Genomic DNA, 22,282 nt, shown 5'->3' on the forward strand with positions numbered 1-22,282 from the left:
GGCACGTGGCGGGGCCCGCTGGACGGGGGAGGAAGCCAGGACCGCGGCCAGCCCCGCGGGGAGGAAGGCGTCCATCATCAGGGCTGAGCTCAGCCGCCCCCTCTCCTGGGAAATTTCCGGCCACCAGAGACCCCTGACCCGAGGGGAGGAAGAGATGAGGCCCACCTGGAGGTCCCGAGGCCCAGCCCAGCTCAGCTGGGGAAGGAGCCCAGCGTCCAGCCTCTCGGTCTCCCGCCCCAGAAGCCCGCTGCCAGGGGACTCTGCCTGGCCGTGCCTCCCTCATGACTGGCCTTCGGGACCTGCCCATTACTCCAGGGCCATGCACCCCGCGTGCCGGGCGGTGTCTGGCTCTGCCGAGGGCAGGCGGGTGGGTGGGAGGGCCACCCAGGGGCCTGGCTGCGTGCGGGGTCCCAGCCCAACAGGTCCCCTGCGTCCCCTGCCACAGGCTTCCTGGCTCCCTCAGGGGGATGAGACCCTCCCAGGGCAGTCCGAGGGGGCTGCCCGTTTGCCCAGTTGGAGGGGCACAGCCTGCCCGAGACCCTGACAGCCCCTCCGTGGGCCCAGCAGACTCAGCGGAACCCCTGGGGGCTTCCGGGAGGGGCTTCCCAGGCCACACGCCCCTTGCCTGGTCATGGGGACTTTACGTGCTCCACAAGAAAAATCCCAGTTCCCTCGGTCACCTTGTGAAATGACAAAGCGCCTCGCCCTGTCTCGGTTTCGTTCTGAAAGGTCCGTGGCACAAACCACACCGGGAGGCTCGCCGCACCCGGCCGGGGGCCCAGGGGTGCGTCCCGGCCGGCTCTGCAGCCCGAGCCCCCGCCCGGGCGCGGCCTCCGCCCCCCACACAGTGACCGACGCCTCGGGGTCGGCCCCACCGGTCGCCTGCCCGGCGGCCTGCGAGGCGGCCGTGGCCCTTCCCGCCACCCCCTCCTGTCCTGTCGGGGACAGCTGCGGAGACCGGTGCCCAAGGATGGCCCAAGGAGGCGGGCGGGGGGCGGGGCGGGCCCGGCCGGGCGGCTCAGGCTGTGACCTTCTTTGGGCATGAGGTGGCCGAGGAGCACCGCAAGCCGGGGGTCAGGAAGGTGCTGACGTGAGCAGCCGTTTCTGAGTGGGACATAGCTGTCCCGCCAGCTGCCGAGTGCCCAGAGCCTCCCCCGAGGACATGGCCACCCCACTGGGCCCCGGCCTCCTCGGCGCTCACGACCCCCGCCGGGGTGTCGGGCGCCACCGGGCCCCTGCGAGGCGCACTGCGCCGTGGCGGCCCTGCCCGGCACGCGCGGCCTGCCCCTGCCCCGGCCCTGGCCCTGCCCCTGCCCCTGCCCCGGCCCTGGCCCTGCCCCTGCCCCGGCCCCGGCCCTGCCCCTGCCCCGGCCCCGGCCCTGGCCCTGCCCCTGCCCAGGCCCCGGCCCAGGCCGCCCGGCTCCGCCCAGGCCCCAGCAGCCCCGCACTGGGCCGTGCAGGTGTGCAGGCCCCGCCTGGGGTTCCGCCTGGGGTTCCGCCTGCAGCCGCAGCCCTCCCCTCCCCCCACCCGCACGCCCGCAGGCCCTGCAGACGGCCCTGCATGTCCCTGTCACCAGGAAAAGCCGCGGCACGGCCCAGGTATGGCTGCCGCCAGCCCGCAGCGGCAGAGCCGGGGCCCGCGTCTGCTTCGTAAGCCAGCGCCGAGGCCATGGGGCCCGCCTGCGGCTGCGAGGAGGCCCCGGTGGCCGCGCCTCCCCTCCGCTGCCCGGGGCAGGGGACAGTCCGCCCTGGGCCACTGGTGTCCGGTCTCCGCCCTGGGCCGGCGGCCTGTCAGGCAGCCCTCTGCCGCCGGACGCCTCCCACGCCCAGGCCTGACCACTCCCATCTCCCTGGGCGGTGGGACCCCAAGGCGCGGCTGGGCCAGCCCGGGACCCTCCTCCGCTCTGCACGAGCCGGGTCCCCAGCGGCCCCACGCCGCCCAGCTCAGTGGCCCCCCAAAGCGGCCCCGGGCTCCCTCCGCCCAGCTCCGGCACCACGAGGGGCTCTTTGTGGCCAGCAACCCGCACGACCTCCGCCTGCCTACCCTTCATGTCCCCCCAGCGAAAGGCCCCTCCCACACCCTCGGCCTCCATCCCGGAGGGAGGACGGGGCTCAGCCGAGCCCCCCGTGAGGGCTCTGAGGGCCCCGGGGCCGGGCAGCCCTTCTGGGCCAGGCCTCCCGCCCTGCCGACCTCTGCTGCGGGTCCGGCCACCCAGGCCGCGTCCACCCCAGGCCCCTGCGTCCAGACCAGCATCCCGCGAGCTCACTCACGGGGAGCCCAGCCTCGCCCATGCAGGCCCGGGCCCGGGGTCCCGCCGCCGGCCCGGGCCTCACGCGCCCCCTCCCCGGCCACCCGGAGTGGGCCCCGGCGCACGGCTCCCGGCCCTTACCCGGCACCTCCTTCCGCCAGCAGCAATTCCTGCTCCTCGGAGCAGCCCTGGCTCGGAGCCTCCGCCATGGGCCTGGCGTCCGGGCCGTGCGGCTGAGTGTGTGCAGGGGCTCAGGGCGCTTCCTGGGGCGGCGGCCGCGCCCCCGCCCCCCACCCCTCGGTTTCACTTCCCCCTTCCGGCGGCAGGTTGAGGTTTGGGCCCTGGCTGGGGTGTTGTTTTTAAGTTGTTGCTACAAGAGTAGAGAGAACCAGCCACCAGGAAGCATGAAGCAAGTGGCAGGGGCCTGGGGTGACAGGCCCCATGGGGGGGGGACCGGGGCACCGTGTGTGGTCCAGAGTCCCGGTGCCCGCACCGCGCCCCCGAGCCCCCGCGCCCCCGGCCCGGTCCCTCGCGGCCGGGATGCGGAGATCCTCCCCGCCGGCTGGCCGTCCCCAGGGCCAGGGTGCGGCTCTGGTGCCCCAGCCTCCGCGCTCGGCGTCCTGACCCCTCGGGATGGACCGGGCCGCGTGCTCACACAGCAGGTGCTCCCTCGCCCGGCGCCTCCACGCCCCTGACGGGCCCGTGCTGCCCGGGACCTCTGCGGTCATGAGTCGTCTTGTTTTCTTGGCTTTCTCGAGCCGCCGGGCTATGGGTCTCCCCGTGGCCCCAGCCCTTGTCTCCCAACTCTGCCTCCCCTCATCCCGTGTTCGAGGGGCTGGAGACTGGCGTGTGACGGCCAGCGTCCCCAGGCTCCAGGGGTCAAGGGTCAGGGACTTCCCTGGTGGGCACCAGGAAGACCGAGTCTGTTTCCACCCTTTGCCAACCAGAGCGGGGGTGGTGGGCAGCTGTGGTGGCCAGACCCCAAAGCTGGGGGCCCTCGAGCTGTCTGCCACTTGGCCAAGTTGGGACTGCCACGCGGGTGGCAGGGACTACCCTCACGGACCTGGGCTGGCCCTCGGGCCCACAAGGGGGGAAGGGGAGCCCTGGGCCATCCTGCCAAGCCCTGGCCAGTGGTGGTCTGAGAAATCCAACGGGAAGGGGCATGGAGTAAAGGGGGCAGGAGAGAGGCCCGGGGGCCAGCGGAGGCGGTGGGGCCCCCTCAGTGCCTGTCCGTCAGAGCGGGGCCAGGCCCCAGCAGCCCCAGGGCACGAGCCTCCAGCGCCCACACCGCCTGGGCCCCTCGCCAGTGGGGGACCCCCGCCGGACTGTCGTTTGGGTTCCCTCTGGCCAGCAGTGAAGTTGGCCCCTACGTCGCGTGGCCAGCGCAGGCTGGGCGCCCCCCGACACGTGGGCCCCCACCCTGCCATTTGCTGCTCGAAGGCGGGGCCGGCGCCCCCATTTGCAGGACCCTGAAGGAGATGAAAATCACGGCCTCTGCTCAAACGCGGCTGAGAATTTCAAGGAGACGGGGGAGCGAAGCCAAGCGTGTGCTGGGCCCGGGGCCCCCCGCGTGGCCTCCTCCCTCCCTCCGTCTGTCCCCGGCCCGAAGGTCCCTCCAGCCTCGTGTTGAGCTGTGACCACCCCCCCCAGAGTCACAGGTCGACGTCCTCACCCCCGGCACCTCAGGATGGGACCTGACTGGGACACAGGCCATTGCAGACGTGACTAGCTAAGACGAGGTCACGGGGTGGCCCTGATCCGATGTGACCGTCCTCGTGGGGACAGGCCCACCCGTGGGGACAAGGCCACGTGCACATGAAGGCAGGGACGGGAGGGCGCGTCTGCAAGCCAAGGAGCCCCACGGACAGCTGGGGAGGGGCCGGGACCAGCGGGCCCCTCACAGTGCCGGGGAGGGACCCGCCCGGGAGGGACCCGCCCCGCTGGGCGAGGCGGGCGGGGACAAGGGGACAGAGGGGGGAGCACTGACCGCACTGCCCGGGGACATCGAAGCGGACCGTCGGGGCAGCCGGGCACGTGGGCGAGGCGGCCTCCAAGGCCCAGCCGGGACAGTCCCGAAGGAGGACAGCGTCAGCACCACACGCTCAAGCGACATTGGATGGCAAGACGCCAGGGAGGGACAGGAGAGAGTGGGCGGAGCGAGCGAGGAGAAGTCAAGGATGAGGAAGCGGTCACCGCACACTGTCGGTCAGGCCGGGAAAGGGCCGAGCGTGTCTGGCGTGGGGACCTGGCCACGCCGCCGAGGGCTCAGAGTGGCCTGCAGAGGTCCGCGCGGCGGCCGGGCCTTGGGAGGACGAAGGGTCACGGCGCGTCGGCATGCGCGTCAGCACGCGGCCCGCCGGCCACCGGCGTCCCAGGGCCACAGGGTGGTGGAGGCCACCCCCGGGGGTGGGGGCACAGGCCGAGGGACGCGGGGGTAGCGAAGGGCCCGAGGGCCGGAGGCGGGATGCGGGGAGAGGCGGACGGACAATGGGAAGCGTGTCTTGAGGGACCAGGGGAGAGATGGCGAGGGCCAAGAAAGTCGGCTGGAGAAGGGACAGGCCCGGGGGTGTCCCGGGCTGCATGGCGCCCCCCCCCCCGGAAGTCACACGTGCGGGTCCCAACGCCCGGGGCCTGCGGGCTCGATCTGATTAGGAAACGGGTCTTTGCACACGGCCAAGTTGAAGTGGGGTCCCTGGGGCGGGCCCTGGTCCCCTGCGACTGTGCCGTCATGAGCAGAGGTCAGCACACAGACACACACAGAGGGACGGCCATGCGGGACGCAGGGAGGGGACGGCGTCCGCACGCCCGGGGGAGCGGCCGCGGGGGGAGCTGCCCGGTCCGCGGCGCTTCTTCACGGTGGCCCGGGACACCGGTACAGGGACCCCGGTCATCGGGGAAGACCAGTGGCCATGACCGAGGACCCCGCACTCCCGTCTGGCTATCCGCGACTGTGCTGGGACCCCAGGCCGCTCCTCCCCAAGGACCTCAGCGCCCGGGCTGGTCCTCTGTGTCCAGCCAGCAAGGAGGGGAGGAGACCCGAGGGTGGCAGGACGGCCAGGGTGAAGCTGGCAGGCTGGGCCGAGGCGGGCATGGCGAGCCCGGGAGGGCTGGGGAGGGCCAGGGGTGCCAGCGGTGGCCCCTCGCTGTGGGGCCTGCGAGGCAGGCGAGCCCACGTCCGCGCCCATGTGCGGAGTCGGGAGACGGACGGAGGCCCAGCAGGAGGCCGTGAGGAGGAGGTCGTGGGAGCTGGGGAGCAGGGTGCCAGGGAGGCCTGTAGATCGTTGGCCACAGGGGCGAGGGCGGGCCTGGGCCCGGGGACCGAAGGGGTCAGCGCTGGGCGGGTCACCTGACCGCAGCGCAGACGCCAGCGTCAGTACATTCCCCGTGAAACATCGCTTTCAGCTCGTCGGCCCTTCTGCGTCCTTGTGACTCACTCCCACCGGGTTTATTTTTTTTTATTTTCGATTAGTTTTGCCCACGTCTCTGCTTTCTTGGCCATCAGGACATCGAGATCCATCCACGTCCTTGCCGCCCCAGCCCTGGGCTCGGCCGTCGGCCCCCTCCCAGGCTGACAGCGTCAGGGACGGAGGCCTCGGGCTGCGGTGGGGCGGGGAGCGGGCGCCGGCCTGCACACACGCCGCCCCGCAGGGCGACACCCCCACCTCCAGCCCCACACCGCCCCCCCACCCACGGCTCCAGCCTCAGCTCCCACTGTGCAGCCTCCACCCCGAGGAGATCTTTCTAGAATGCACGGCCCTCGCTATGTGCCGGGCTCTGGGCTACACGCTTCCCAAGAGCCGCCCGTCAGCCTTGTCCCGGGCTGTGTGGCCACCAGGCTGTGTGGACGCTGGTTAGCCTGGCCCTCCTCTGCTTCCTGTATCTGTTCCCTGAGAAGTGCGACAAACACCCCTAAACCCACCGTCCTGCCCCCGGATTGTGACGGTCCCCAAACCCATGTCTCCGTAGGTGCTCCCGCCGTGGGGCCCCCCCAGCTCCCCGCCCGGGGAGCCGTCATCTGGAGTTTTGTCTCACATTCTCCAGCCTTTTACAAAAACGTTCGTTTCCCTGCAGACCGTGTCCCCCACCCCCACGGCGGCGAGTCTTGCCCGCGGGAGCTGCAGGGTCACCTGCTTGGTGAGCCCATGGGAGCTGTTCAAAGGACGCGGCCCGCCCGGCTGGAGGGGGGCGGGAGGTGCTGGTGAAGGCCGCCGGTCCCTGGAGGCGGCCGGGGCTGACAGCAGGCCCCCTTCCCATCTCCGGCCCCCGCAGCTCCCTGGGAACCGGGGGCAAGGGCAGGACAGACAGCTTCTCCATCATGGGGCCCAGGCCTGGCCTCCCCCGGGCGCCCCACCGAAGATCTGAGCCGAGGGGCCTTGGCGGGCGGACGCCGGGCCATCCATCACCAGGGAGGCTGACAGCCGCGGCCTTGCTGTGACAGCCTTCATCCGTTGCTTGATGTGTGAGGTGGGCCGAGGCCTTGGGGCTGAGCAGGAAGGAGCCAAGCCCTCCCTCTGCGCCCATGTGGGGCCCATGTGGGGCCAGACCCCAGCCAAGCAGCCCCTCTCCCCTGCGTGTGAGGCGCCCTGGGAGGGCAGCGAAGCAGGATTGCTCCCCCCCCCCCCCCCCCGCGCCCTGTGGGAGGGTGCGGGGAACCCGGGAGAGGCAGCCCACCCCGCACGCGCCTGCCCCGGCCCCCGCGGGGCTTGGGTCCTGCAGCGAGGGTCTCTGCGCGGGCAAAGCCCCTCGTGATGACTGTGCGAGTGGACAGATGTCTGGTTTTGAGAACCCCCCACTGGGCCGTCGGTCTCCAGCCCCTGCGGGGTCCGGTGTGTTCAGACAGAGCCCTGGGGAGCACCCAGGAGCTGACCGCTGACCCCCGACCACACCGCGCAGCCGCGGGGCGCAGGGCCTTGCCGGCCCTGCCCGTGCAGGGACCCGGCGCCGCGTCCCCAGCTGCTCGCACGCAGGCACCGACGACGGGGCCTCCCAGAGCGCGGGCAGCGGGGCTGGGACGGGACCACAGCACACGGGTCGTGGGGTCCGAAGCCTTTATTGACAGCCGAGGCGAGCGCGCCCCAGCCCGGGGGCTCGGGCTGTCTGTCCTCGCGAGTGCCCCGCGGCGGGTGGTGGCCGCGGGGACCTAGGACTCGGTCTCGAACATCTTCTTCCGGCCCTCCATGCCGGACTTCTCCTCGATGTTCTTCCGCCAGTCACCCACGTCGCGCAGGTCCCGCTCCTGGGGTGGGGGGGTGGTGGTGAGGCTCAGGCGCATGCGCAAGGGGCGCAGGGCCCCCCCCCCGCCCCCCCCCCCCCCGCGCTCCCGGGGCCCGCCCCCAGCCGGGCCCGGCCGGCGCACCTTCTCCGTGTCCTCCTTCTTGACTTGCTTCAGGTTGGCCCTCAGGTCCATGCACACCTTGTGCTTGGAGCCCAGCAGCGCCTTGAGCATGGCGTCGGCCGACATGCGCACGCGCCTCAGGGGCGGCCGCTTGAACTTGCCTCTCAGGTCGAAGAGCTTCTGGTTCATGTCCTCCAGCTGGGGGGGCGCGCAGGGCTGGGCGGGAGCCGGCGGGGCCCGCCGCCGCCCAGCCGGGGCGCCCCGTGACCCCCGCCCCCCGCGCCCCCCGCGCCCCCCGCGCCCCGCTCACCTCCTTGGTGCTCTTCTGCACCTTCATCTCCATGTCGTACTTCTCCTCCTCCGCTGCGTCGATCTTGGCGTGCAGCTGTCGGCAGAGCTCCTGGGGGGCGGGGGCGGGCGGGTGGGCGTGGGGGCGGGTGGGGGGGGCGCCCCGACGCTGCCCCCCGGCTGCCCTGCCCGCCCCGCCTGCCCCCGTGGCCAGTGGGGAAACGGGGGCACCGCGGCCGGGGCCCGGGGTACCTGCACCTCGGCCATGGAGCCGGGGATGTGCAGCGGGGGGCAGTGCTCGGACAGGTAGTTCTGCTTCTCCGACTCCCGGCGCCCCTCCTCCTTCTCCAGCTCGGTGGCCGCGATCTGGAGCATGACGCTCTGTGCGGGCGAGGCGGGCGCGTGAGCGGCTGCGGCGCGGCCTGCGCGGCCCCCCGCCGCCCCCCGCCGCCCCCCGGGCGGCCCCTACCTTCAGGTGCTGTCTGCGGGCCGTGATGGCCCTGTTTCGTTTCTGTGGGGCGGAGGAGAGGAGGCAGCATCAGGGCCGACCCAGGGCCCCACGCCGCCCCGCGGCCCCTGCACGCGTCCGTCCATCCGGGCCAGGGGGCAGCTCGGGCGCCCGAGGCGCTGCTGGGGGGCCGCCCCGGGCGCCACAGGTGAGGAGGTCGCTGGACCTCAGAGGCAGCACGGGCCGGGGGGGTGCGGTCGCCAGAAAGAAGAAGCGACCCCGCGACCAGGCCTCGCTTCCCCTGAGGCAGCAGACGCCAGGCGGCCACTTCCCCTCGCGTCTGTATGTGTGGGCGGGGGGCGGGGGTGCGATGCCTTCCCGGGGCTTCGAGCCCTGACCTCTGACCTATCCCCTCAGAGTTTCACCCCAAGAAGGTACTCACCTCATCACTGTCCCAGGAGGGGCGCAGGGGTGGGGGAAGAGAAGAAAGAAGTTAGGGTCGTGTACGGGGTCGTAGGGGGAGCAGGTGGGAGCGGGGGCGGGGGGGGGGGCCGGGTGGGCAGGGGCCACTGCCGGGGCAGCGGGGGTACGGGTGGGATGGACACTAAGACTGGGGGCTCCACGTACTCCCCCATCCTGAAGTCCTGGGCCTGGAGCCTGTGGGAGAGAAAACCGGGGTGTCAGGGCCACGAGCTGCCCGCGGGTGGGGGGCGCGGCACCTCACGCTAACCTCGCCCCGCCCCCAACTCCAAACTTCCGGCGGGGGGGTGGGGTGGCAATGTCTTGGAATTCCCTGGGGCTGGGAGCGAAGGGAAAAGTGTTCCAGAAATGTCCCGGGCAGGCCCGGGTGCCGCAGCTGTCCCCGAGGGCGGCGGCGGGGCCAGCGCAGGTGGCTGCCAGAGCCCCGGGCTATTTTTAACTCGGCTCCTTCGGCTTCGGGCCCAAGTGCCTGCGAGAAGCTGCTCCCCACTTCGGCCTGGGGTCTCTCGACCCACGAAGTCCCTTTCCAGGGTCCCAGAAACGAGGCCTGGCCACCGGGGGTCTGTCCAGGCCCCTGTCGTACCCCAGCCCTCCTCCCAGTGTGTGTGCCCCTCGCTTCCGGCTCCCCGGAAGCCCCCGCAGAGGGCCGCTGGTGGCCCCCAGCCCCCAGCCCCGCCCTGGGGAGCCCCTCTAGCCAGCGTGGGAGTGCCTGTCCCAGCCTCGGCCGCTGGCCGGCCTCACCTAGTGTCGGGGCAGCAGTGCTGGGCGTGAGGTCAGGCCGTGGTGCCGAGTCGGGCTGGTGGGCCCAGGGGAGGGGTATAAATGGCCTCCCCAGGCCGGGCCCCCGCTCAGAAAGGGCATGGAGCCCTCCTCAGACCAATGGGGGCCCGGGGCCTCCCCACCTGCCCAGGCGGCCTGGCCTGCCCCGGCCGCGTGCCACCGTCCAGGCCAAGAAGTCTTGGTGTGGGGGGGCGGGGGTGCCGAGATTGGGTTGCTCTATTTCGGGACCAGTGACAAACTCGAGAAGCCTCCTGCTCCTTGCAAGGAGCCCGAAGGTGGCTGTCCACGGCCCGGCCGGGCCTCCGTGGGGTCCCTGGGAGCCTGGCTCCGTCTCGTCCCATGTCAGGGTCCACACCGCGATTTTCTGGGGACCGACGGCCGCTCCTACAGCTCTCTGTTCCCCTTTTAGCCCGATGGGCGCCTCAGCCACGTGGCCGAGGGGCTCTGGGGTGGGGGCTGCCCTCCCCGGGGTGAGCTCCTGCCTTCCCGCCCTGGAGCAGGAGCGAGGGTTGTTGGGGGGTGTCCTGGACGTGTGGCCGTGTCCTGGGTGCCCTGTCCGACGGCCGTTGGTTCACAGCACCCCCCCTCCACGTCCCTCTCGTGAGACGGCGGCGCCAGCCAGGAACTCGAGCGGCTTGGGGCCTAGGCAGGCCCTGCATCGCCTCCCCACCCCAGCGAGGCCCCGTCCCCCGCCTGGGCCCCCGCCCGGGCCCCCGCCCAGCACCGCCATCTGGAGCGCCATGACTTGGCACTCGCTGAGCTGGGGGCTCGGGCCCCAGCGCTGGCGGGGCCTCGGCCGGGGGAGGGTCAGGGAGAGCCAGATGTGCAGGGATTAGAGCTACTTTCCCAGCCAGCCCAACCCGAGCCCCCGGAGGCCCCGCTGCTCGGAAGGTTGCTACTGCCCCCTGCTGCTCGCTCGCGGGAGGCCCCGCAGCCACTCTCCCGAAGGTTTTGGGGGCTCTGAGAGGGCCTGGAGGGGGGCCCTGGGGTTGGGGTTCATTCCTTCCAGCATCGCCACCCCCCAAGCGTCTCTCGATCGCCTGCCCTGTGCCCGCGGGGCCGTCGATAGCCCGCCTCGCCCCACACCGCGCGTGACGCCCCAGCCCGCACACCGGGAGGGGGCCTCCCGCCGGTCTCGTCCCCGGTGGGCTTGGAAGGGCCCCCTTCACTTCTCTCAGGGCTCAGGCCTCGGTCAGCGGCCTCAGGACCTCGCTCTCCTTGCCCTCGGGAGGGGTCCCTGACCCTCTTGTGTCCCCGAACACTCAGAAAGGACTCGTGGTGGGGGTGGAAGGAGGTATTTATTGCGGTGGGCCCCTGGGGGGGGGCCTGGACAGGTGCCCGCAGCTCAGCCCAGGGAGGCCGAGGCTGTGGGGTTCGCCCTCAGGAGCCGGGCAGAGGCAGGTGCGGGCGGGGCTCCCGGGCCAGGGCCTGGCCCACCTCGCTGGGGGGCCGCAGGCGGTGCCACTGGGCGACAGGCCGCCGGGCGTGGGCCAGCATGTCTGCCCAGTGCTGCAGGGGCTGGCCGGAGGCCCGGGTGCCCTGCACCACCTTCCCGACGGGCTCGGCCCGAAACCGCGGGCCCCGGGCCCAGACGGCCAGCACCAGATCCACGCTCTGGGGGAGGCAGGTGGACGTGCGGAGCGGAGAGACGGAGATGGCGGTCAGGCTGGCCCCCGCCTCCGGGCAGCCCACCTGGACCTGGCTGAGGGGCCCACGGAAGGTGAAGGCCTCGTTGAAGGAGGGCGCGGCCGGGGGCCCCCTGGCGGACGTCCCGCGGCTCCTCCACTGCCTCTGGTTCAGCATCAGCTGCACCTTCACGAGGGGCTCTGGGCGGCGAGAGCAACGGGGCGGCGGGCCGGGCCTGAGCGCGCAGCCCGGGGCCCTCTGTCCACGCAGAGGGGCGGGTGCGCCTCTTACCCGCCAGCCCCGGGCTCAGGCCCCGGGCCTCCAGCACGACCACGGTCAGCCGGCCTGAGCCGGGCACGTAGCGCAGCGAGCAGCACAGCTCCCCCGTCCCCCCGGCCTGCGGGCAGCGACAGGCGGCCTGAGCGTCCCCGCCGGCACGGCAGCCAGGGCTGGGCCGGAGCCTGCGGGTCAGCGGCTTCACCTCGGCAGAGCCCGGCGGGCCCAGCGGGAGCCACAGCTCCAGGATGGGCTGCGGGTCCACGGCGGCCAGCGGCAGGCGGAGCGTGCCCAGCGGCTCGTGCCGGGAGAAGCGCTGGGAGTCCCTCACGTGCACCAGCAGCGCGGCCCCGGGCAGCTCCGCGGGCGGCGGGCGCGTGAGCCGGCCTCCGCCCCCACCCCGGCGCCCGCCCGCCCGCCCGCCGGCCCGCACTCACCTGGAAGCTGCAGGTCTCGTCGAACACGGGGCAGAGCGTGCCGCGGTGCACCTTTGTCTCGTGCCTGTGCCCAGCCCCGGGGGAGAGGCGGACGCAGGCGCAGGGGTCTGCTGTGCCGCCCGGGGCCCAGGCCCTCAGGCCCACCACCTGCCTGAGGCCCACCCTGATCTGGGAGCCAGGAGGGGCTCAGCCAGGGGCCTCCTGTGCCCAGCACCCGGTCAGCCCGGCACCCGGCACCCGGCACCCACCACCAGCCCACAGCCCCTCTGGGCCTCACCTTCTGGCTTCCCAGGTCGTAGTGCAGAGACAGCTGCAGGTGCCCCCACGGCTGGGGCCCCCCCGGGCCGGACTCCACGTCATCCACCTCCGGCTGCACCTGGAGGGTAGGGACTAGGGATAGGGGCTGCCGGGGCCGCCGTCGGAGCCCGAACCTGCCAGGCCGGGTCCCCACATCTGGGCCAGGCCACCGGAAGGCTCACGGCCCCAGCTCAGCTCTGAGACCCGCCAGGACCGGTGGACCGGCCCCCAACCCACATCTGGCAATGTGGCCCCCCGAGAACCTGCGGCGGCACCCCGCAGTGCGCCGCCCGGCCCCTGGGCCCTGCTCTGTCATGGCTCCCCCCCACTCTGTTCGTGGGTCCCCTGCCTGGGAGGCCTGCTGGCCCCCGTTTCTGGGCAGACCAGCCCGTCCTGGGGCTGCGCTCGCCCCGGACCTCACCGGGCCGCCCCGAGCCTGGACCCGGCCGGGCGTGGGGGGGTGGCGCCGCGGACCCGGGCCAGGCCCACGGCCGCCTTGTCCCCGGGCTGCCTCCTGGGTGTGCGTCGGCCGCGGCACCAGCAGAGGACGCAGAGGAGACAGGAGGCCACGAGGGCCGTGGCCACAGTGGCCACAGCGACGACCGCCCAGCGGGGGCCTGGGGTGGGCACAGCGAGGGGCCTGAGACACCGCGGTGGACAGCGCTGCCCCGCTCTGGCCCGGGCCGGCCGCACGCCCCGCCCAGGACCCCCGACTCACTGGGGATCCCGGCGGTGAGGGCTGGAGTGAGCCCGGTTTCAGCCGCGGTGCCCGCCGGGGCTGGGCCTGTGGGGCGCCCCATCGCCCTGCGCTGCTGGCTTGGAGGAGACGGCTGTGGTGGCCGGATCGCCTGTGAGGCTGGCGCCTGGGGACCCTGCCCACCACCCCATCTGCCCAGCGGCAGCCCGCTCGGGTCTGCCTGTGTGAAGAGGCAGCCCAGGGTGGCCGGGGGTGACAGTTCTGAGTGGAGCCAAGGGGAGGGAGGCCCTGGGCTTTGGCCAAAGTGCCGGCTTAGCTGCCACAGGCCCGGCCTCCTGGCCACCTCCCCAGCCCCCAGCCCCGGCCGAGCAGGCCAGCCTGGGCAGCCCGGGCCCTGCCCTCACTGGTCCTCCCGGCAGGGGAGGCCTGGCTCCCGGCCCCTCTCCCCCAGCTCGGGGCCCTGCCTGGGGGTCGTCGCTGGGTCCCGGCTCATCTCTGCCTGACCTCGGGCCACTGGGGTTTGCCCGTCACACATGCGAGGGAGCCCCCAGCCCAGGTGTGACCTGGGAACGTGTCCATGGGGCTTGGAGGGGCCAGGGCCCCGCCGGGGTCACGGGGGGAGCAGGCGGGGAGAGGGGCGGGCTGGGCTGCCAGTGGGAGCTGGTCTAAGCAAGCTCAGCATGAAGGTGCGTTCCTGGCACGGGCAGGCTCCGGGCCAGCAGCACCTGGGGCGGAGGCGAGGTGGGGGCGGGCGGGGGCAGGGTGTAGCTGGGAGCGGTGGAATGTTCCTTACCGGCTGACTCAGCAGCCAGCCGCCCAGACCTGCCCATCTGCCTCCCCCAGGCTGGGGGGGGGGGGGGGGGAAGGAGGGCAGGCCGGCGCAGCCCACCTGCCCGGGGCCTGGGGAGGGAGCACACCTGGCTGCGCTGGCTCCTCCCATCCACAGCAGGGGCCCTGCATTCCAGCTGGGGGCCCCGCTGCCACAGTGGGGTGCGCCATGACCCCAGGCCCAGGGGCTGCTCTGTGCCTCAGCTCCTCCTGGCCTCACCCCTCAGCAGCACTGGCAGCTAAGAGGCACAGTTCCTCCGACTTGGGGTCCCCCTCTTTGTTCACAAAAGCCTACTACCCCCCTGCTATAGGGGCTCAGCCCAGGCCACCCCCTCCAAGAAGGACCAACACCCAGCAGAGCCCTGAGCTGGCAGAGGGGCAGCGAGGAGTCCACCGTGACCCCGACGTGACCTCCCCCAAAGGGCTGGGCAGAGGCACCCCGACCCCCTCACGTCCATGCGAGGGGCTGCAGCCACACAGGGGAGGCACCCAGGCCCCCCCGTGTCCTGCCTCCTGGGCCCGGCTCTGTCGCCCCTCAAGGACCGTAGCACAGAGAGGGGTTTGGGGGGGCCCTGCACGGTCCGACACCCTCCACTGCCATCTTGACATTCCGACCGTTCTGGACCAGAGGCTGCACGTTCCCCGACGGGCGAGGGGCGCCCGGGCGAGGCCCCCACCCCCTCGCTCGGGCCCGGCTGCCGTCCCGCCCGCACACCCTGCGAGGGCCCCCGGCCCGCTGGCTCAGCATCCGCAACGCCCCGGAGCAGCCGCGTTCCGAGGGGCCCCGCTCCCCGTGTGGAATTCGCAGTCAGACTTTCCGATGCGAGCTGCCAGCGCCGACGTGTGTTCCGGCGTCAGAGGGGCTGCTCGGGGTTTTACGGCCCAGAAGCGGGGGGCCGGGGTCAGCACGGAGCCACCATCTGCGTGTGCCTGTGTGCACGCACGCAGGCCCATGTGTGCACACGTGTGTGCGTGCGTGTGCCGCTCCGCGCCCGCGCCGGCGTCCCCGCCTGGGCTGGGCCGGGCACCGAGGCACAGGGAGCGCTCGGTGCTTCTGGCCGGGCAGCGTCCCTGCGCCAGCCAAGTGGGGGCCGTCCCCCCAGGGCCACAGAATGCCTAAAGGCTGTCCAGAGAGGCCCCCGGGACCCTGGGGGTCCCAGGCTGTGAGCGCAGAGGGTGCCCGAGGCCTGGGGAGCCAAAGGGTCCCTCAGGACCTCCGGGTCTGCATGGTGGTCAAGGTTCGGTCAGGCTCACGGCCACCAGGTGGCGCCATCTGCTCCGCGGGGCTGGCCATGCGGCCTGTGCCTGGCCTGGGGCTCTGGGGAACAGGAGCAGGAAGCCCAGGGGGTGGTCGAGCCGGGGCAACCCCCACCTCCAGGCCCTGGAGGGTGGCCAGGTCTCTCCTCTCGAGCCTGGGGCTCCCTCTGGAAGGGACCTTCCCTGCACTCACCCGGAAGGCACGGCCCTTCCTGGGACCTCCCTGCTGTCCACCCCTGTGGCCAGGCTGTGGAGCCCTCTGGGGGGCTCAGTCCAGTGTCCCCAGCAGAGGGGGCCGGGCACCCCCCCCCACATCCCGTCCCCCTTCCCGCCACCCGTTGGGGGGCCCTCCAGCAGACACAGCTGTGGCCTCTGCTGGCAGGCCGGTCTGCTCCCACGGTCAGTGCCCACACCTTCCCCGGCCCGTCTCCTCCGGACTCACCTTCAGGGGCCGCGTGGACCCCACCTCTTCCAGGAAGCCCTCCACCGGTCACTCCTGGCCCTCGGACCTGCCCTGCAGTGTGCGTCCTGCCCCAGCCAGCCCTCATCCCAGCTGCCCTGGGCGGGGGGCCGCTGGGTCCCCTCCTGTGGGCTTTCCTGCCGCTCCGGGTGGCCCCCCCTTCAGAGCCATGCTACCCAGCTCTCCCACCTTCAGTCCAACCGGAAGTCTATGTCCTCTGGTGGGAGCGAGTCTCTGTGGGCCTTCCGGGGGAAGAGCAAGGTCCCCCCGAATGTGGGGTGGCAGTCCCCCAGGAGTAGCGCCCTCACCTGACGGCTGGCTCTGTGGCCCGCCAGCCGCGGGCCTTCCCCTAGGCCCCGGGCGGTGCTCAGAAGCCGTGGCCGAGCCTGGTGCTCATGGCGCCAGTGACCGGGAAGTTCTTGGTGGGTGAGAGGGTGTGGGAGGCCGAGCTTCGGGGAGCCCCACCTCGCAGTCGGGATCTCCCCTGGGGGGAGGGTGCCTCCCGAGAGACCCGGGCATTGGGCATCTGGCCCCAGCCCACCTCCAAGGGTCCCCGGGGGCCAGGGCATCCCAAGTCCCCCTAGAGGCCTGGCGGACGGGGTGACGGCCCATTTGGGCAGCGAGAGGGGGGTCCGGACACGGTCTGAGAAGGCTCTGCACCTTGGGGCTGGTGTCCCGAGCCAGGAGGGCGTCTGGGTTGGAAGGAGAACAGCTGTCTGGTGCCCTGGGGACCAGGCGCACGGAGGCCTGGCACCCAGCACGGCGAGCCCTGGGCAGGGCCCGCGGTGGCGCCCCAGCCCCCAGAGCCCGTCCGAGGCTGCTCGGCCCTGCTGCCGCCCAGGCAGCTGGAGCCCAGAGAATCTTCGGGAGGCTTTCACGTCCATACTTCGCCTCTGGCTGGGCCACCCTTCGAGAGTCCCACGAGTCAGCGGGCCCCACGGCCCTGCTCCGAGAGGCCAGCGCCGCTGGCTTCCGCGGCCCGGCTGGGCCGGCCTATCGGGGCCAGTCCCTCTCATCACGTCCGTCCCCGGGCCCAGCATCAAGTGGCCCTCCCAGGCCAGGGCGCCTCTCGGAAGCCATGGCGGCTGGTGGCCGGACGTGGCACTGGTTAATGCTTAACCAGGAGCCTGTCACACCATGGCCACCTGCAGGGCCGGGCGGGCGGGAGGGAGGCTCTGAGGCGGCTCCGGGGCCACGGCGGGCGGGCGTGTGCACGTGCGTGTGCCCACGCTGGGCGCGCGACGCTCCGGGGGCGTGCGGCGCGGGGGGGCACGCCTGTCCCTGGGCAGGTGGCCCCGTGCACAGGGCCCCGGCCTTCCCGCAGGTCCGGGCCAGAGATGCAGCTGGGAGGAAGCGGCCGGCAGCACGGGGCCGGGGCCGCTCTGGGGCCGGGCGGAGGCCGGCTGGGGCGGGGGGCGCCCCGGGCCCCCCGCACTGAGGGCTCTGGAGTGGGGCCCGGCGGCTGTGTAGCGCCTCTGTGCCTGGCCCAGGACATGGGCGCCCGGCGGCAAGACGGCGTCCGAGGGCTCAGGTCAGGAGGGGAAGCCGCAGCGCGGCGGCCCCCGCCGGCCCCGCAGCCCGCAGAGCCGCTGCGGCCGGGGCTCCTGGGCTGGCTTCCTGCACGGTGGTGGGAGGCGTCTGAGGCTGGATCTCGGGGCGAACGCCGGCTCGCACAGGCGGGGGCTGCTGGCATGGGACGTGCAGAGACGGCACACGGGGGCCCCGCGTGCCGACCCCGCCGCTGGCCCCCTGCTCACGTGGGCCTGGGCAGCCGACAGGCCTGAGCCCCCGTCCTCTGCAGGTTCGGGGACCCTGTGCCCGTTCTCCGGGCTCAGCCTGGGTGTGCCCTCGTCACGCTTGGTTTGGGCTGTCTGAGCCCCTTCGTCTGCGGAGACTGTACCCCCGACATCTGGGGGAACTGCACCCCACTCTTCTGGATGTTGGTGTCTTAGTACGGCTTCCTGACCTTCGTTCACCGTTTTCTGAGTCTGCGGGTCTGGCTTTCTGGGGGATGTGAACCCCACTTTTTGGAAATTCTGGGTGAATTACACCCCATTTACCCGGAGATTGAGGGGACAGACCCCACCGTCTGACTGTACGTGCAGTGTGTAACCGCACACCGAACCCCACAGCAGAGGACCAGGCCCCTCCGGGGGCCGCTGGCACCCTGTCTGCCCTGCGTCTCCAGGGGTCTCGGGGACCCTCCGAGCGCCTGTTCCCCGCTCCTGCAAACCCCTGGGGACAGCCCGACGCCCTGAGCTCCCCGCGGCCTCCCCTGTCGCTTCCGGGGTCTGGGCACGGGGACTCTGCGCTGCGGTCGCCACGGTGCCTGGACAGCCGCGGCCCCCGCGCCGGGCCCCGGGGGCCTGAGTGCCCGCTGGCATCTCGCTCGGCCTGCGTGCCAGGCCCGGCCGGTGGCCTCGGGCCTGCGGTTTGGACGCCTGTGCCCCATCCGCCCCTCGGCCTGTGGGTCCCCTCACACCGTCTCGGCTTCTCTATGCCCCATTCATCCGAGCGCTGGGCCGGCTGCCCACCCACCGCCCAGGTGTCTGGGACGCCCCACCTATGTCTCCAAAGGGGGGCTCCCCCCGACATGCCTGGGGCCTGCGCCCCGTTAGTCTCAGTGGGGCCTGTGCCCCACCACCCGGAGCACGGGGGCCCGCACCCCGTTCGTTGGGGTGCCGGGGTGCCACACCCCACTCCACACGCCACACTCCCTGCCTGAGGACGGCAGCCCGCCGCGCCTCCGTGTGCCACAGCGCGGGGGACTCCGGGTTCTGAACCCCGCCCTGGAGGGCTGGGGCGGCGTCTACGCCTTGCTATAGCCTGGATGGTGCAACTTGGTTCGCCTGAGAAGTCGGGGACCTGGCGCTCCGCTCGTCCGGGTATCGGGGCGACGGGCCCGAGCCCCGCCGCTCCGCCTGTGGGGCCCGGCCGTGCCAGCACAGTGCTGGGGGGACCTGGGCCCTCGCGGGTCTGACAGCTGCCACGCCCACTGCCCGCTGCCCGCGGGGCGGACAGACCCGCCTCGTCCACCCGAGCGGAGGCGGCACCTGCGCCCTGGCCCGCGGGTCCCGCCGGCTTCCTCCGACGGGGTCCTGACTGCCTGTCCCCACCCCGTGCTCCCCGCCTGCAGGTGGCCCCTCGGGCCCGGGGCTCCTTCCAAGGCTCATGGTTCCGGCCTCAGACTCCTGAGTTCTGGGGCACCCTCCGCCCACGCCAAGGGGCGTGGGGACAAGGGCTTCGACTGCACCCGGCGGCACCCCGCCCTCCAGTGTCCCCCCATCGGAGTGCTGTGCCACCCCCTGTGCCCCTCGAGTTCCTTGCCGCCCCGTCGGGGGCTCGGGCGTCTGGGCCGCCCTGCCTGCCTCTCACACAGGCCCAGTGGCCAGGTCCCAGCCCCACCGCGTCTCGGGGAGCCCGGCGCCCACCAGGGTGTCCCCACCTCCGTGAGCCCACTCCTCCCGGCCCCGTCTCTGTGCGGGTCCGTGTGCGACTCGGGCAGGCTGCGCCCCGTCCGCCCACATCCCCGAGACAGTCCTGCTTTGTCTACCCCATTCCAGGAGCAGCCGCCAGGCAGCCAGCGGGCGCGTTCTGGGCGGGCGGGGAGCCAAGGCAAACCCGGGGCCGCTGGCGCTGGCGGCGGCGGGGGAGGGGGCGCAGGGGCCGGCTCGGGGAGAGTGGGGCCCCGGCCGGGAGCGCCATCGAAGCCCCCCCGCCCCTCGGCGCTTGTCCTGGACAGGCTGCCAGTGGGAGCGGCTGTGTGTGCATTCCAAGCCCTCCGCCGCCAGCCACCGCCTGCCCAGGCAGCCCCGCCACCCAGCCTGGGCCCCCCGGCCAGCGAGGGGGGAGACAGCCTGCCTGCGAGGCGTCGGGTCCCAGGTCCCAGGCTGGGGGCAGGGGGCAGAGGCGGGCGGTGGGAATCCCGCCTCCGGAGGCCACAGACCCCAGCTCCCTGCTCCCAGACCCCAGGATGGCAGGCCACCTCCCCATGGCCCATGGTTCCTGCGTCCCTTCCCCATTGGGCTCTTTGGGGCTGGCCTGGCTGTCTCCCCGCCTCGTGTCAGGTGTTGAAGGGTGCCCCTGTGGCTTCCCCCTGCCCAGGGGTTCCTGGGTGTCACAGAGCTGCCCCAGCTCCCAGGAGTCCCATGTGAGCCACACACAGGGCCTCTTCCTCGAGGACCCTTATGTGAGAGAGGACCGGCCGGGCTCCCTGGGTGGTGCAGGGACCGTCAGGCTCCCTGGGTTGTAGTGGGGGAGATGGTCCGGGCTCTCTGGGTGGGGAGGGGACCATTCACGCTCCCTGGGTGGTGGTGGGGGGACTGTCCGGGCTCCCTGGGTGGTGGGGGGACCGTCAGGCTCCCCGGGTGGTGGTGGGGGGACTGTCAGGCTCCCTGGGTGGGGAGGGGACCGTCAGGCTCCCCGGGTGGTGGTGGTGGGGATGGTCCAGGCTCTCCTAGGGCTGGTTTGTGTTCTCTGGATGGGCCTGCCCTGTGGGGTCACCTTCCTCGGGACCTTGGGGGCCCAGGTGTCCCCCGCGGGCGGGAGGGTCCCTGGTCCCCATCCCACGCGCTGTCCTCGCCTGTCTTGCTCTGCGTTGGCCTCGGAATCGCTTTGTCCTGGTCCCGGCCGCCACGCGGAGCCCTGCCCTGAGCACCCGTGCGGGCCGGCCGCCCCCCAGGGCCCCGGGTGTGCGGCGAGGCGCCCCGGCGCCCCGTGAGGCCGGCATGCGGGGTCAGTGGGGACGGCCGACGTGGGCCTGCACCTACGGCTCGGGGGCGGCACTGGCCCAGGCCCCCCGGACGGGGTCCGCGAAGGCGAGCGCTGGCGGGGCCGGGGGCGTTGTGGGGAAGGGCGGCCAGGACGGGTGGCCCCCTTCTCCGTCACCTCTTGGGCTCTGCCGGGTGGGGACGGTGGGTGGGGACCCTGAGCCTGCAGTGCCCAGACGTCTCGCCAATGGCAAGGACCCCACCACGCCTGGGCCCCGAGCAGACACTGTGACGACCCGCAGTACAGGATCAGGGACGAGCGGGGGCCACCCACAGCCCCCCGGTCCCGCCGGAGGGCCCCCGCAGCTCCAGAGAGGGGTCCTTTCCAGGCGGGCAGCGTCTGCCTCGCTGGAGCCTGCGGCTCTCCCGCCCGGCCCTCGCTGGGGTTTGGGGTGTCAGGGGCTAGTCAGGGGCTCCTGGGCCTGGTCTCTGCAGGGCCAGACTGGGTCCCCCATCCTGTCTTGCTAGCGCTCTGCAGGAGACTGAGTTGATCCCTGGGTGGCCCAGGATTCGTCCCCACAGGGCCTTCCCAGTGGTCACCCCCAGGGCGGCAAGTGGCCCAAGAGGGCTGACCAGCCCCCCGGCAGCACACCTTGCTTAGCCTGGGGGGCCGGAGCCGCAAAGCCAGGGCCCTGGCGGGTGGGCGACCAGCGCGAAGCCCAGATCAGTCGGGTTCCAAGCTCCCCCTGCTGTCCGCCCGCTGCAGCTGGAGGCGGCCTGACCCCGCCTCCCGCCGGCCCCGGCCGCTTCCCGCCACGCAGCCCGGCGCCGCCCCCGGCCCGCGCCCCGCCCTGCGCAGCGGCTCGGCGGGCGCTCGGGCGCCCCCTTCCGGACACGGGCCTCCCTTCGGCCACAGCCGGAGCCTGACCCTCAGCTCCGAAGGCCCGCCCCCTCTGCCCCGACCCGCACCCCCGTCCACGCGATCGCCACGCCAGGACCCCCCTCCTGCATGGGGAGCCCCTCCCAGGGGCCTGTCTGAACGCAGGCGCCTCCGGAGCAGCGCTCCATCCTGAGGCTGCTCCCCACAAACAGCTCCCTGGGCTCGCTGGGGTCCCGGGCGGTCAGGGGTGGTCGCGAAGGCGCTGCAGCTTCCTTCCAGGCCACCCCACCCCCCCGCACCCCGCAGCAACCCGGAGGGTCACCTTGAGTCCTGGACATCAAGGCCACATTGGGGTCGCCTGTGGCTGGGAGACAGCAAGGCACAGGGACATTGCCCAGTGCCCAGGCCGGTGACAGGCCACGGACAAGTCGGGGACAATGGCCATCAGCTCACAGATGAAGGGAGAAGTGAGGCGCTTTCTAGGGGGACAGCAGGGTGGCCCTGAGAGACGGAGAGTGATAAGTGGGGCCGGAGGAACGGCGAGGTCGTCGGTATGGCGTGGGGGGAGCCGGAGGGGACAAGGCGGGGGGGGAAGTCACAGGAGGGTCACCGAGGCCACGAGGGCCGAGGGAAGGAGCTGGGGCGTCGGCCGCTGTGGACCAGGACGGAGGGCGTCCAGCTGCCACGCGGCGGGGCCTCGGAGCCCACAGCTCCGCCTGGGAAGCCCAGGCGACTCCACGCACACACGCGCATGACGTGGCCACACACGTGCACGTGACCACACGTGACCGCACACGCATGCGACTGCACTCACACGCGCACATGGCCACGCATGCGCATACACACACGCACATGGCCACATGCACACGTGCATGCACACGGGCTTCCTCCCGTGAGGGGAGCCGACTCTCAGAAAGCTGTGTCGCCCTGGTGACCCAGACGCCCAGGGCAGCAGGTCCTGCTGCCCTCGCACTGTGTGGGCCACTCAGAGCTGCCCCGGGAGGAAGGGGCCTTGGTCCCATCACAGCCACCGGCCCCTGTGCACCTGCCGCCCGCTCAGACAAGCCACGCGGAGCACCGCGGTGTGAGCCAGCCCTGCGTGTGGCGGACCTCGGGCCAGGGCACGAGTGGGCACCGGCCGGGCTGGGGCTGCAGCCCAGGTGCTGGCCACTGGGCCACGGCGGGCCCCAGGCGGGCACGTGGGGTCCGGTGCGGCCAGCACCTGGCCCTGAACC

General features: G+C 72.8%; 3 protein-coding genes across 3 annotated transcripts in view; all 3 read right to left on the reverse strand.

The window, feature by feature from the left end:
* LSP1 (lymphocyte specific protein 1) overlaps window positions 1-2,511 on the reverse strand; it is a 33,436-nt gene extending 30,925 nt beyond the window's left edge. The window contains exon 1 of the mRNA XM_016149623.2: window positions 2,391-2,511. Coding sequence (XP_016005109.2) covers window positions 2,391-2,458 — 68 coding nt within the window. The 5' untranslated portion in view covers window positions 2,459-2,511. The remainder of the gene's footprint in view (window positions 1-2,390) is intronic.
* A 4,778-nt stretch (window positions 2,512-7,289) lies between these two features.
* TNNI2 (troponin I2, fast skeletal type) lies at window positions 7,290-9,627 on the reverse strand. The gene is made up of 8 exons (XM_016149798.2): window positions 9,542-9,627; window positions 8,948-8,977; window positions 8,763-8,769; window positions 8,342-8,383; window positions 8,125-8,253; window positions 7,895-7,984; window positions 7,606-7,782; window positions 7,290-7,485 (listed from the first exon to the last, which is right to left on the reverse strand). Exons 2-8 carry the CDS (start codon window positions 8,953-8,955, stop codon window positions 7,390-7,392), a joined length of 549 nt encoding a protein of 182 aa, XP_016005284.2. The 5' UTR covers window positions 8,956-8,977; window positions 9,542-9,627; the 3' UTR covers window positions 7,290-7,389.
* A 1,333-nt stretch (window positions 9,628-10,960) lies between these two features.
* On the reverse strand, window positions 10,961-16,342 carry SYT8 (synaptotagmin 8). Its single transcript, XM_036221622.1, is given in 12 exon segments — window positions 10,961-11,194; window positions 11,273-11,406; window positions 11,498-11,603; window positions 11,688-11,869; window positions 11,916-12,087; window positions 12,197-12,295; window positions 12,664-12,833; window positions 12,935-13,226; window positions 13,228-13,291; window positions 14,956-15,059; window positions 15,767-15,876; window positions 16,213-16,342. Coding segments are annotated over 12 exon segments (1,797 nt in total).
* Window positions 16,343-22,282: the final 5,940 nt, after the last annotated feature.

This window comes from Rousettus aegyptiacus, unplaced genomic scaffold (assembly GCF_014176215.1).
Source record: "Rousettus aegyptiacus isolate mRouAeg1 unplaced genomic scaffold, mRouAeg1.p scaffold_m13_p_5, whole genome shotgun sequence".
NCBI lineage: Eukaryota > Metazoa > Chordata > Mammalia > Chiroptera > Pteropodidae > Rousettus > Rousettus aegyptiacus.